Source organism: Lissotriton helveticus, chromosome 3_1, assembly GCF_964261635.1.
Source record: "Lissotriton helveticus chromosome 3_1, aLisHel1.1, whole genome shotgun sequence".
Taxonomy (NCBI): domain Eukaryota; kingdom Metazoa; phylum Chordata; class Amphibia; order Caudata; family Salamandridae; genus Lissotriton; species Lissotriton helveticus.
In genome coordinates, this window is record NC_136061.1 from 31,726,359 (window position 1) to 31,741,032 (window position 14,674).

General features: G+C 48.6%; 1 protein-coding gene across 3 annotated transcripts in view; it reads left to right on the forward strand.

Moving 5' to 3' along the window:
- Positions 1-14,674, forward strand: part of ANKZF1 (ankyrin repeat and zinc finger peptidyl tRNA hydrolase 1) — a 145,058-nt gene that overhangs the window by 66,400 nt on the left and 63,984 nt on the right. For all 3 annotated transcript variants that reach the window (XM_078679153.1, XM_078679152.1, XM_078679154.1), the window contains exons 8-10: positions 1,284-1,506; positions 8,032-8,133; positions 13,231-13,389. In XM_078679153.1, the coding sequence (XP_078535279.1) occupies positions 1,284-1,506; positions 8,032-8,133; positions 13,231-13,389 (484 nt within the window). The remainder of the gene's footprint in view (positions 1-1,283; positions 1,507-8,031; positions 8,134-13,230; positions 13,390-14,674) is intronic.

The following is a 14,674-nucleotide window of genomic DNA, read 5'->3' on the forward strand; positions in this document are numbered from 1 at the left end:
GTATTGATGCAAACTTGACTGCTATGAGATCAGAAAAGGTAATCCCAGTGAGCACTGGGACGTGCTTGAGTAGGCGAAGAAGGTTGTTTCTGTTATGAATGTCATGTGGGCTATTGTGAGCAAAGTGAGGAAAAAAACAAGTTCTACCTCTTTTTCAGGACCTTGATAATTCTGTCTCCCAACTGTATCAGGAGGAAGCAGAGGGGCCTTAGAGTGTAAAGGTGTAACATCAGATAGGCAGTGATTCCCCTCTAATTGTCTTCAGCACACCAAGGCCTGTATGGCTATACTACCCCATGCCCATAACTCTCTCTAGCTCTGTCTCTCCATCCCTAGACCTTTTCCTGAACGTATATCTTCTTTCCTGCAGCTCTGTTGGCCAGCACCTATCCGACACCCACCTCTGTCGGCACCTCTCAAGTCAGCAGGGCATAGAGACCATGGATTCCTTAATTCCGTGGAAGAGAGTATGAGCCAAGCGCGCTGTCTGTGCCAAGCATGTTTGGAATAATCCTGACAGTGGCATAAATTAACACTTAAAACACACAAGATGATGGATGGAATGTTGCACATTGGCAAAACATTCACCCCCAGTCACAGATCTGGGTTTAATCCATCGTTATTTTGCTCACCAAGCCACCCCAGTTCAGACATGGCCATATGCAAATCAGTCTTGACCCTGTGCCTCATGGGAACAGTCCAGCCCGAACTGCCAAGCCATGTCTTCCCTGGACCGGATTCAAGCATCCTAGGACCGGTTTCTGGTATCACCTGTCATCAGCCAGGATAGCTTGACTCCAGCGGCGTAGTGAGCACGGGACCCACGTCTGGGCATACCCTTCCCACATAGGGTGAACAGCGGAACACACAAGATGATGGACGGAATGTTGCACAATGGCAAAATATTCCACTGGATTCAAGCAAGCCTGGCTGATGAAGGCTGTTAGCCCGAAACCGGTCCTAGGATGCTTGTTTGCAGTCCAGGGAGGACCTGAACCAGACAGTTCCCATGGGGCACAGGGTCAAGACTGATTTGCATATGGCTGGGTTCAAACTGGAATGGCATGGTGAGCAAAAGAACGATGGATTTAGACCCAGATGTCTATCAACTGTTGTTTTTGCATAAATGAACACTTGACACTGAAAATACTTCCCATATAAATGCAGAAAGGCTGCCCGTCTAGTGAACTGGATGGAGAGCCTATTTGTAGAGTTGTTTTTAAAATGTCTTCCTGGAGTTGGTGAATATCCTCCTCGCTGACTTGTTCCATCTCCTTCCGCAGGATGTGCAGGACCTCCTGGAGAGTTGGTCACTACACCTCAGGACTGCGCGTGCCATCTTCTTGAGAGCCCCCAGCCACAACAAAACCATCTTCTTCAGCAAGAAGAATGCCCTGTTTCAGAAGAATGACCCACGCGTGTACAGTGTCCCCTTTGTCACTCGGAGAGCTACCTTCAAGGAGGTGCAGCGGGTTCACTCCGTGCTGTCCACGCTGCAGGTGTACGGTGAGTTATGGAGCTTCTGGCTACCATAGAGGGAAGGGCTTCAGGAGGGGGGCTCAGTAGAAGGAAGGAGCCCTCTTATGAGAGGCGGTGGGGCTTTGGGGGGGCTTGTGGCTACAGCCAGGTACCATAGAGGGGAGGGCTTTAGGAGGAGGGCTCAGTGGAAGGAAGGGGCCCTCGATGAGAGGCACCGGCTGATGGGGGGCTTGTCGTCCCAACAGAGCTGGGGTATTGAAGGGCATCTACTGGATGGTGTGGGGGGTAGAATAGGCCGTCCATCATCTGCATGCTATGCTCATATATAGTGTACGGTGATCTCTGGGGGAATAAAAGGTACGGCAGGGAACTACCCCTATCAAGACGGTGCGTGGGATGAGTGTTTGATGAAGATCCTGATGAGACGCATGAGGTATGCCTGGGGACTCTGGGGTGGAGAGGGACAAGAGTCCTGCATCAGGACATTCGCATCTTATTTTGAAAGAAGACCAATGGCGAGCGGGACAGAAGTGCGAGTCCGCCATAGATCAGCAGTTTGTCTGTGAACAGACAAGAAGAATAAGAAGGCAAGGTTACGTATACATTAATACCATAAATAATTGTACTACCTTGGAATGGCACAAGGTTTTCTGTAGCTAAAAAAACAACTCTTGTTACAGCAACACACCTTGCAAAATTCATTTATTTACAGAGGTTAACATGTCTGGGAGAAATGGACTGGTACAAATGAAGTAGCTGGTTTCAGTCTCTGATCAATAACTACAGAGAACTAACCAAGCAGAGGAATAGCAAAGCCTTCACAGGTTTTGCTGGAGTGGCACAGGGGGTTTTCCTTAGATATCAGGTTGTAGCAAGTCACTGATGTTAAACTAAACAGATTCTAGATGCCAATCATAACAATGATGGAACAAAACTGAACAATAATAGAGAATGCAGGATTGGGAAATCAAAAACAGACAAATAGGCAGAACATTGCAGGCAGAAAATCAGGATTAAAATAAAAGGAGCACTGAAAATGCACCAGACTGCACGAGTTGCACTCTGGAAGTCTGCATGAGGAAACGGAGAAGTTGTAGGAAAAGTCTGCCTTGACTCTGGAAATGTGAACAGAAGTGGCTGGATGAGCCCAAATATGGAAAGGGGAACTGGCAAAAACATGTGATGCCAAGAAGGGCCAGCAGTGAGCAGACACCCTTGCTGGTGGTGTCAGAGGAACAGGTACAAATACGCCAAAACAGGAACAGGTAGAAAACAGGCAGTGGCCAGCGGCAACAGGAATGCCGCTAACCTAACATGGCGACAGACCGATTTTGTGTTTTAGTTAAAGTGACTTAGAATGGAATAACTAGGTCTGCTGCAAGAACCGTGAATCCTAGCAAGAGCTTCAAAGGCACAGGGAGGCAGGAGCAGGACAGAGCAGCAACAGACCAAAAACAACCAAATCCCCAGCATGAAGCTGTGGTTAAACCCAGCAGTAGTTGTGCAGGATGCGAGGCCTGCTTCAGGGATAGGTCCACAGTCACCTCCTCACTGGGAACCAAGCACTCCAGGGTAGAGCAGCAGAGCAGTCCAAGGGCTACCAGGGGAGGGCTGTGGGCTAGTAACCACCATTCACTGGGAACCAACAATGGCACTCCATAAACAACTGTCCACACACTACTTAATCCTGTGCAGTAATTTACAAACATACATTGTGCCGGTGGAAATACCTTTAACTTACTTGTGACCTCAGAGATACCCCCTCTCGTACAATATAGCACATCACCATGCGGGGGGTGTCACTCCAAATCAAGCAGGCCTAAAAAACGCTCCACCCTCAGCCGTGCTTAATCTTTTGCTGAACAGCAGTGGGGTCTAGTTTCTCTGACACAGGAAACTTGGGGTTAGTACTTTTTAAATTTCCTTTTGGATGGGGCGGGGGCTGCTGCAACCCTGCAGCTCTCCCAACCCCCACACTCTTGAGGACACTGGTGGTGCCCCTGCCCTCCTGGAGGCACCACATACAGCCACATGTTGGGCAAAGGTGAGCCCCACAGGGCATTATGAGGTGCTCATACAGAGAGCATGGACATTAATCGAGCGGCTCCGCACACAGCTTTGTTTATGTGTCGCAGGGCTTCGTGCCCTGCAACTTCTTTGCTTTTGTTCTTGTTTCAAAATGTAGATGGCGGTGGGGCATCCCACCCAGGCACCCCAACTGGCTTCTACATTGGGGGTACCATGGTGAGCCACCTTCCGGCTGGCCCTGCCAGATTCCCTGTGTCCATCTCTGCTTGCACAGAAGCCTGCTTCTCCCCTGCCTGTTCCATGCCGGTAGGGTGCACATGGTGCAGAGGCCACCCTGATCACGTGTCGGGGGCCCAGAGATGGGGCCCTGGGTCTCTTCTCTTTCTTGGGGGCATGGCGGTGTTCAGCCTCTTGCAGTATCAGATGCCTGGAGATGGGGGTCTTGAGCCCTCTGTTGCATAAACCAGCCCAGGGATTGGGATCCCCGGACCTTAAGGGCTCTGAGGAGGCAGCATTACCTCCCAAGGTTCATTAATTATTACTGTAGCTTGCATTGACCCCCTGGGCCTATCCCACCCCAGGTTTTTTTTTTTTAAGGACTTGCCATCCCCATTCTCGCATCTCCGTGCGCTCTGGTTTCTGGACTAGGGAGTCACAACTCTGATCCTTTTTCCTGGAATATCTTGGGCCCCATTGGACCATTTTGGACAATCGTGGGCTAATTTTGCTCCTGGTGGCGAGCCCTTGCCACATTGAGCCTTTTCAGCTGGCCTCTTGGCTTCTAAGGTAGCAGACTTTGCAGGGATCTGCCTCCCTGAACCAGCCTTTATCCTTGTTCATGAGCTCTGGTGCGCGTCTCCTCTTGTTAGGGTGCAGAAGTCCACTTCTTTCCACAGGTGGTCCTTTGGGCCTGTAAGGGGATCAGATGCCATGGTCCTGGCGAAACCCACGCTTCTGGGGTCGACTGTAGGCAGAGTCCCTGGTCCATTAGGGCATATGGGGTGAGTCCTTCCAGTTGCCCTTGATGTTGCTGCCATCCACGTCCAGTGTCCAACTCCAACAACAACCACTTTCGCTCCCTTCTGCAAGAGTTTTTAATTGGGGGTGGAAAGTTCTAGAAGCCAGGCACTGCTGGCCAATCAAAGGGTGCCACATCACCCCTCCACCCCAGTCCCAACCCTCCTGCACAGCATGCTGGGACCATTCAAGAAGGCGCTATCAAGAAGTCACTGTTCATATCTCCTCGAGGTACATCAGCTGCACTCCTTGCTTGCAACACTGCCAGGGACATTCCCAACAAAACTTTAAAGGGGAATCCCATCCTATGTTGACTCCAGAAATATGGGATTAATTATTTGCTCAGTAGGCCTCAACTGTCACAACCCTGATACAGCATGACCGCTTATTACTGGATGCAGATTTTCTTCCCCACCCCTTCCTCCTCAGGACCTGGATGAAGCACTGTTAATGGCTCCTTTTATGTGGGGAGATTTTTCCCCTCCTCTGGCTAGCAGTGTAAATAACTTGGCCAAGCAGGGCGACAAAAGGCCTGGACTCTGATCCTGAGCTGAGCCAGACATGTGTGAAAAATTGTGGACAACCCATTAGGTGTGCATATATGTGCTTGGTACTTGTCAATTCAAACTGGCTGCTTGGGTTTATCCTCAGTTTGAATATTTACTGGACTTTGTATGCCAAAAGAAAGCAAAACTCCACTCTAACGCAGAATTCCCCTCATGTATATAGCACAATGTCATTCCAGACAAAACAGTAAAACATACTGACTTTACCTATGAGTACCCACTAGTATTATAAGGCCTACCTCAGGCCAATATCTACCTCTGCAGAGTCCTCTTTGCTCCAGGCTACCTCTGTGAAGTTGCAGGACTACGCACAATTGTAACCTCGTGCGTGCAGTCCCCACACGTGCTCATGTGTAACCAGCTTGTTACCCCTTACTATTGCTGCGTTGCAGCGGCCTTATCTTAGAAAGCGGTAAATTCATGCAGTCTGTTTACCATGTGATTACCGCGGGTGAAACACCAGTTGTGAGGCTCACACATGGTAAAAAGTCCAAAACCGGATGATCAAAAAAAGTTATAAATTCGGGAAAATTAAATAAGCAGATCCTATTTTGCTACAGTTGCATACCACCACAGATTTCAGCAAAGCAATTTTTATCTTTTAAATATGTTTTCTGAATAGCAAAATTCAGTTTGAGGAAACGGAGCAGCCCAATAGGACATGAAGAGCAATGGTAATGGAAGAAATCCAATACATGTGGATGTTGGCTCTCTTCAATCCCATTCAACACTCCACCTCCAAATAACTGGTCCCTCTAAGGACCCCACAACAACAGGGTCAGTGTAACGTAGGCCGTCAGAAAATAATCGCATCTCAGGAGTCTGCTCTCCCGTGCGGTTCAAGAAGGCACTCACTGATGCCACCTCTGTAAAAATTAATTTCTTGGCGCCCAGTGCATCCGTAGTCCTTTGAATAGACAGCAGGTCTCTCTTCTTCAACATTTCTGGATTCGAGTCACGAAGTAAGAATATGAACTTCCACCCCCACAAAAGGCTCCCTTCTGCTACATCATCTCTCTCAAGAAGTTCCTCAGGGCAGCTGACTTCTGGATCACCACAATCACCCCATCAGTTCTGGGACCAACTTTGGGTTTCCCGTGTAGGTCCTCTAGATGCAAAGAGCCATTGAGGGATCTGACCCCTCTAGCTGACAAAATAAAGTTTGTAGGCCTCCTTTATTTTATTTTCCAGGGCATTGAGAGGACTCTAGAGCAGTTCTCCTAGGAACCTGGGATCCAGCTTCAGCAGATTTTCCACCACCCTGTGTCTGTATTTCTGCTTTCTAGATGAGGAAACTTCAGTCGTCTTGTGGCGTTGAAGCACTCTAGGAAGAGCCTTCATTTCCCCCATCACATTCACGCTCCTCCATGTTCTTCAGTTTGGCCTCAGTAGCTGAAACTGTTGGGAAAATGGCTCCAGGATTCTCATCTCGGTGTGTCGGGTGCTGATGGGTTGGACAGCCTCTTCTCCACACGGGAACTCTACTTCCCCTGTGCATGTAGCTCCTACTTGAAAAAACCTACTTTCAGGTCCGGACTCTTCTTCGCAGACATTTCTCCAATGTTTCTTTTCCAAGACGGCTTCCACTTTAATGACAAACTTTCAGAGCAAGCCCCTTTAACAACAACCGTTCAGCATCAGCAATGTTGGTGTCGCAGTGGGGTGTCTAAAGGGAGCTCTCGGACCTCAGTTCTGCTGCCCATGGCCCCCTGCTTAGGACGTGTAAACGGCCTCAAGGATGGTGGTCATTCGCTCTTGGCGTCTTTCCCTGCTCCTGTGCACCTCACAGGCGGCTAAAACTTCTCCCGGTGGCGCTGGTTCCACTGCAGATCTTCATATGAAATGTCCCTGTGCTGCAGCCTGGCACACCAGAGCAGGCCTGGCTCTCCTCGGCAGGCCCTGCATGCCCACGTTGAGGGCAGACCACAGGCAGGTTTGCTAAAGCCTGTGCTCAAGGTCCCTTACAGCAAGGCTGCCGAGGCGTGGCCATAGGGGGGTTCAGAGGTTGATACAGTCATGTCAAAGTGTTTGCCACCCACCACCTTCATCTCTTTAACCTCTGGGACCAGCAAGTACGCTTGGGATGGCAGAGCAAGTGAGCTCACAGAGAAATCAAGAAGATCCCTATCATCTTGGAAGCTGGCATGGTCCATTCAAATAAAACATTTGGAAAAGTTTGCAGACACAGCAATGACACTCCTGAAAGTGATCATAAGGTAACCAAATTCACCAAGTAGCACTAAGGCAAAGCAAGACTATAGTGACCATCTTGAGTGGATCAGCCGCAAGGAAGCTGACCTCTTTTAAATCAGTGTTTCTACGCTTTCCAAATGCCCACAATTAAGGCAAAGTAGCTAAAAAATCTGACACTGCTCCTTTACTGTGACCTTCGGCAAGGTAGAAGAACACTACAGCGTAGTAGGAAGCACATGGACTTCAAGGTAGAGCTCTCAGATGGATGTGGAGGGTGTTGGTGATTGGAAGATCTTTGGAAGGTGCATAGGGTGTGAATGAAGGTGATGTCTGAAGAGAGGTGCAGCGGGTTGGTGAAGGCGAATGTGGGGAGATGTGTTGGGTCTGTGAGACAAACGTCTCTGAGGCGATGCATCGAATGAACGAGTGTCTGACTGGCTTTGGTGTGACAAAGAGATGTGAGAAGACAGCTTAATAGATAAACCAATACATGAGCATATTCATAGTGCTATCAAAACCTAGGGAGGTATAGCATGCCTGCATAGCAATAGTCTACACTGCATAAACAAGTGGGAAGATTATTGTGAATCGATTGAGTGACTGATTACATTTCATCCAGAGAATAAGCTCCCAGGGCTTGCTTCGGTGGTAGGTGTGCTGCAAGGGCACCTCTTATTAAACAAGGGCTCTCAGCGAGTTACTCTGGGCTCAACCGGAGCTAAGGAAATGCTCTGCTTTTGTCCTCCAGGCAAGGACACGTTGGTCGCAGACATCTCAAGTCCGCAGAAGAAGGAATGGAAGAAGGTGAAGAAGCCCCCCGCAGAAGAGACGCCAAGTGGACCCACAGGCAGTGAGTATCTGCTTCTTTATTGTCCTTTTATTAAAAAGGTTACATTTCAGCAAATGAACAATGCCATTATATCTTTGGAAACGTGGACACCGCGGCCAAATGTTACTTCAGCACCTTGGGCTTCGGATGGCCAATTGCTGTCACCTGTCCAGATGGGCGGAAAGCTTGTGTCACATGATCTGCTGGTGAGACAGGACAAGGGGGGAGAAGGGGCTGACCCCGCACAAACCTTCACTGCCATTCTGTGAACTATGAGAATCTACATCAGCATGGACACCAGTGATCAGGACAGTGTGATCAGCGTATCCTTCATAGGAGGCGTGCGCTGTGGTGTGCGCACGTATCTCCTTGTAGGTATCGCGTAACGCATTTGCTGCCCTAGAATAGGACACATGAGTGCTTCAGAATATTTTAGAAGTGCATACATTGGGCAGTTTACAAGGGCGAGGGTTTACAGTGTCAGGGTTCTGAGTTGTGGAACTGTCCAGTTGCTCCTCTGCGTTGCTGGGTTGGGTCAGTTCTATCACTGCTTCTGAATAGTCCACCTTAGCAGAGAAGTTCATTCTCTTGCATTTACCCTTGTGTTTGTGGTTGTTTCATTTTAGCTCCAGGGTCCATGCTGTTGTTCTGTCTTCTAGCTCATCTTACTTTGAACTCTAAGGATATTTGCTCAAAGCTGGTTCTGAGTTTGTCAGATATAAATATCCCAATAACATGATTCATATTCTCTGAGGTTGACTGTCAAACGTAGTATGGAAACATAACCCCCTTGCCCCATATTCTCACCTCTCCATTTCGGGCTAAGTGCTACGTGCCCACTGTGGACACGCGCTCCTCCCTCCGGACCGCCCTCCCGCGCAGCCGCAGCTCTGAATGGACCATTTTGTTGAGCTCTTCCTCTGGCTCCTCCAAAGCAAGAGTCTGAAAGAATGGACTCTACGGGGCGAAAAGTCTGTGCTTCCTGACCTGCGAATACTACGTGCCTTTTAGGCCTCCAGAAACACACCTTGTGGTAGCTGCCTCACTAACCCTTGTAACTTCACCTGAACATTTGAAAGAAGCCTTTCTCTGAGTTGGTCTAGGATGTTTCTGACACTTCCAAATCGATTCTGTAATCGGCCTGGATCAGGCGGACGTGGTGGCTATTGTGCGATGTCGCCAAACTGAGTTCCACTGGCTTTTGGGAGGTGTCCCAGCGACACTCATGGACATGCCCTTTGAAGGCGAGAGGATGTGTCAAGAGAAGACAGAACTCCTCCTCCAGGGAATGCTTCAAAGCCGAGTCACTGCATGCTTGCAGGGCCTGCGAAGTAATATCACTAACAGTACTGAAAATACCGGCATACTTCATCGGCCCTCACAACCGATCCATGCACCTCAACAAATGTATTGCTCTTTTCACGACAGTGGTGGGTCTAATGGATGCCCTCAACAGCTGCAGGTCCAGTTCTTGCCTTCATCCTGTGGCTTTGTGGTTTCGAAACCTCTGGCGTCCGAGGGTTGGTGGGGCTTACTTTTTCACCCATTGGAAGACGATCATAATGGATCCGTGTGTCATCCAGCTAATTCCAAAGAACTGCGCCATACACTTTCTGGCCTCTTCTCCAGACTGCCCTTCTCTACAGCACCTGCCCGCTGAACAAAGGAGCCGTAGAGGTGGTGCCCCTGAGAGAAAGGGACATGATTTACTTTCTAAACTACTTGAGCCCTAAGAAGATAGAGGTTTGGGACCCATATTGACCTACCCCTCTTGAAAGTGTTCATTTGGCTGGATAATTTAAGACTCTGGCCCTAAATGTGGAGGTTTGACTGGTGTCACTCGTCTGCCAGGATGCCAACTTTTGTCTACTCATCCTACCTGCTCAAAAGCACCATCAGAGCTTCACTGGGTGGTTTCAGCACTAACAGTTCACAGTGCAGACATTAAGACTGATGACTGGTTTGCGAATATTCACCAAGTTGATGGCGATGTCACTGCAGAGGTCGGCTGTTGATGTTCTTCCAGACATTGATGACTGGCTAGTGAAGGCAGAGCCTCCTGCGCTGGTCATGGAACATCTTCACCACTCGATGGCTTCATGATATGGACTTGACTGTCGACAGCTAGAAATCCCGCCTCACCCTCACACAGGCTGACATTCATCAGAGCAGTGTTATACGGGTCCCTTATGAGGCCATTATCCTTGGTCAGAGGATTGCGGAGACACTGCATTTAATCTAGATGTTTCTAGCTCAGACTTTGAGTTCTGCATGTCCCACACCTGTTAGGCCTGACCGCTTTATGCAGAATGCCTGGTGGCCACGGAGAGCCCTTCAGTGGCATCTAAGGAAGCAGTGGCTCCGGCGTCAGAGGAGCCTCTCGACTCCACTGTTGATTTTCAAAGCCTTCCAGATCTGCACTGCTGGGTGTGCTCCTCTCTGAGTACCCTCTTCAGTCGTCCTCTGTTGCAGGCTCCTGAACCTATGAATACTTCCTTCCTGGGTGGGGAGTTTATCTGGAGTGACATCACAGAGCAGAGCCTCTTGATCCGCATTAGAGCAGCACCTTCACATACGTATGTTGGAGCTGCTGGGCTCCTTCTTGCCATGAAGGTCTTCTTCTCAGGGAGTGCCTTCATGTTCTGTCAGCGCCACCACCGTCTATTACTTCAACACGGCCGGCAGTGTGGGAGACATGAACCCTGTATTTGGAGACGATTCAGCTGGGGTAGCGAGCCCAGCAATGCGGAGGCAAACCTTGCAGGCATCCTCAACTTGAGGCTCGATGCTCAGAGAGTTAGAACTTCATTCTGAAGTGATGTGAATGACCTGTTCCAGATTGTGATGTTTGCGAGTGTCTTTTCCGTGGCCCATAAAAGGGAGTGTTCTAGGTTTTGTGCCATATACTTCCCTTTGAATGGTTTCCTGACCGATGCCTTAAAGCACGATTGTTCTGGGGCCTGCTTTACGCATTCCAGTTGATCCCACTTATGTTGAGAGTCCTGCAGGAGGTCCTGGAGGATCGACCACAGTATCTTGCCCACGTCCAGGCAAGGAGGATTTGGTATGCCGATCTCTTGAATCTCAGTACTACAATTCTCCTTTCCCCCAAGAGTGGTCCTGCTCTCAGAGATGGGTGGACTGCTCCTTCATCCCAGTCCCGAAGCACTTAGGCTGCACGTGTGGAGATTGAGCTTCATTAATTACTGCCCTTCCGCATCCTGCTTGAAGGTGTGGGCATCATCTTGGCTGACAGGTAGCCTGCCACAAAATCTCTATAAACAAATGCTGGAACAAGTTTGTTCAGCTATGTGAGTTGGAAAGTGTGAACACCTTTCAGTGCTGCCTTTCTGATGTTCTGAGTTTCACACAGTCTCTTGCTTTCCAAGGCCTTGCAGGTGCAGCTGTACAGGTTTATTTGGCAGCCCTATCCACATTCATGTATCTCCATGACTAGCTTCTTTGTTTAAATTACCATTAGTGGTGCATTGTATGCACGGTTTTATTTTACGTGCTTGCTCTTGCTTCATGTATTGTTCCTCAGTGTGATTTCAAGCCCATGTTGATGTTCCTTATGGCATCTCCATTCGGCTACTTGAGCTGATGCACAGTTGCCCGTTTTGACTCTTGACTCTGAAAATTGTTTTGTTAGCGGTGATGACTTTGGCTGGGTGGGTCGGTGAACTTCAAGCCCTCTCAGCCGACCACCATTCATGGTGTTCTACTCAGGTAAACCGGTGCTTCTTTCATATCAAAAGTAGTATCTAACTTTCACATGAGGCAGTCCATTATTGTTCAGTCTTTCTTCCTCGTCCCACTGAGGAGGAGCGGCTTCACAGACTGACCCCAGGAGTGCAATGCCTTACTGTTTCAACCACACACAAGAGGAAAGAGAGAGTGAACAGCTCTTTGTAGGCGCCTCCAAATTCAAGACGAGCGAAGTGGTGACGAGACACACCTCTTTGTGGTGGATTACCCTCTGTATTAAGATCATCGATACCTTGGCTAATAAAGATCCTCTGGCTCTCATTCAGGCTCTCTTTACCAGGACCACAGCTCCTTCCACTGCTCTCACCAGAAGCGTTTGCGTGGTTGACATCGGCCTGGCTGCCAGTTGATCATCATTTCTTGGTTCACAGGTCAAGTGCGCTGTAATGGATACTTTGCCAGAGCTGTGTTGCACAACTTCTTTGGTTACTTGGCACTACTCACCACACTTTCAGCAGGGAATTGCTATGGACTTCTTTATATGGTGAGGAACATGCGGGAAGGAGTGTGATCGATCAAAGTTTGCTTAATTTTGGTAATATTTGTGGGGGATACTAAATCTTCCTGCAGTTTACTGACCACCCTGCCTTTTCTTCTGTGGATTTATGCTGTGATGAGTAAGATCCCAAGGGATATTCCAAGCTGTATTGTCACTGTTGTTGATTCTCTCCTGGTTCGTCTTTGTATGCCTCCATGAGGCTTGGAAAAAGTACCAGTAGCTGCTGCCAGAGCGCAGGTTGGCACCTTGTATATTATGATGTCCCAGCCTAAGTGGGCAAAGTCATGACTGAGGCTGCCTGGTGCCATGTGATGGTGCCCCAGAGATATTGCTGGGGAAAAAGTTTCCATCTCTAGTCTGGGGTCTGCAGGATATTTAGAAAACGTGGAATCTATAGCATCCACCAGGTGTATTGTTATCAGAGGTAAATAATGTTTTCTTTAGGTACCAGTGATCTCTGTTGAACTCTCCAATCATGCCACAGCAGTTCTGCGCGCTTGTTACAAGTGGCACCCAACCCCATGCTCTTTATGAACTCTGCGTTAATCCGTCTGGGTGCCCTTCGGTTTGTTCTGACCGCAATCTTTTAACTTGAAACCTAATATTTCCTGTGGTTCAAGTTTGCTTCTTCACTCAGCCACTATGTGCAGCTGACAGTTCTACACCTTACATCAAGAGTTCTGGCGATTCACTCTTTTCTCTCATTGAGCTGTTGCTGGCTCCAATGGGTGTTAACCGATTAACCGGATTTCACCTCCTGCTGTGAAGCCCAGGGAGACCCTCAGGTTACACTGCCTCCTTCTGTGTTCCTGGACCTGCCGTTCAAGATGTGCTCATTACTTTCCTTGCAGCATCCCCAGTGCCATCCGAAGAGGAGGATGAGGATGTTGTGGAGGGAGAGATGGAAATGGTGGAGGTGACGCTCGGCACACTCGATCTCCGTGAGTTTGAAGTGATGCCCAAACGGAACCACAAGAAGAAAAAGAAAAGTGGGAGGAAAAGTGGCAGAGGTAAGAGAGGCGACTGGGAACCAAAGAGTGGGAGGAGGAACTTAGATTGCGGAGAGAGCGGAGAGCTAAAGAGTGGAAGGGGGCTGGGCTTAAGTGCACATAGTGAGACAAAGGCTGAGAGGAGCTCAGTGATTGAATGTGGGAGCAGAGAGTTAAAATGTGTGGAATAAGCGGGGTTGAATAGATGGTAGAGCACACAAAAAGGCGGTATGAGATCAGGAACTGAGTAGACAGAGGGATGTGAGCGGGTAGGGTTAGCGAATACTGTGGAGTGCAGCAAGATTGGAAAGGGGTTTGAGTAAGCAATGCAAACAGCTGAATGATATGATGAAATCTGAAAGGGACGCTGAAGTGCGGAAAGAGCTCATTTGAGTGCAGGGTGGAGAGACAAAGGGTAAGATGGAGTCTGGGTTTGTATGTGGAGGATGGAGAATGACATTGGAGTAGGAGAGCTGGGAAAAGAGGTTTGAGTAGAGAGGGTGAAGGGCTGAAAGGCTGAAGGGTCAGAGGGAGCTGGGATTGAGTAGAGTGGGTGTAGAGGCAGAGGGTGGGAAGGAAACTTCTATTGAAAGAGAAAGGGGAGAGCTGAATCGTGCATTAGGTTATGGGATAATGGGATTTGCTTGAGGTTGGAGAGCAGAATGATGCAAGTGGATCTGGAACTTGAGTGTAGCGGATGCTGAAAGTCGGTGTCGGGGAACAGGGTTTAAATGGAGAGTAGAGAGAGGAACGGTGAGTTTGGGATGGGTTGATTAGAATATTGCTTTACAAACGTTTTAGAACCATGACCCAATTTTTAGAACAAACATTTTCTACCCACCTAGCTTTAATGGAAATGAGGGGGATGTGATTTGTTTGAAATGTAATAGTAGATATGCTTTCAAAATGCAGAGAATTGCCAAACGTATTTTTTTTGCATTCCTCTCCTACTAATTGTTTGTACATATTTACGACCTTGACCACACCCTTCGATATGTTTTTATGACTGTGGACAAGATATTGATCTGTCTATAAAAGAGGGAGATGGTGAACTGCACTGGCGCTGGAGTACGTTTTAGAATGGGGAGCCAGCCTGTGCCATCTGTTCAATAAAAGCGCAAGGCCTTCTGAAGAATCTCATAAGCGCGAAGCCTGCCTAAGGGCATTGGAGCGCTTTGCACAAGCACCAAATTATATTACCTAAGGTCACATTCATTGTATGTTAAGCACAGGAGATTAAATGATTTGCCCTGTGCCAACCCCAGGACTTGAACCTGGCTCCCCACATCCAAAGTCGGCAGCTCTG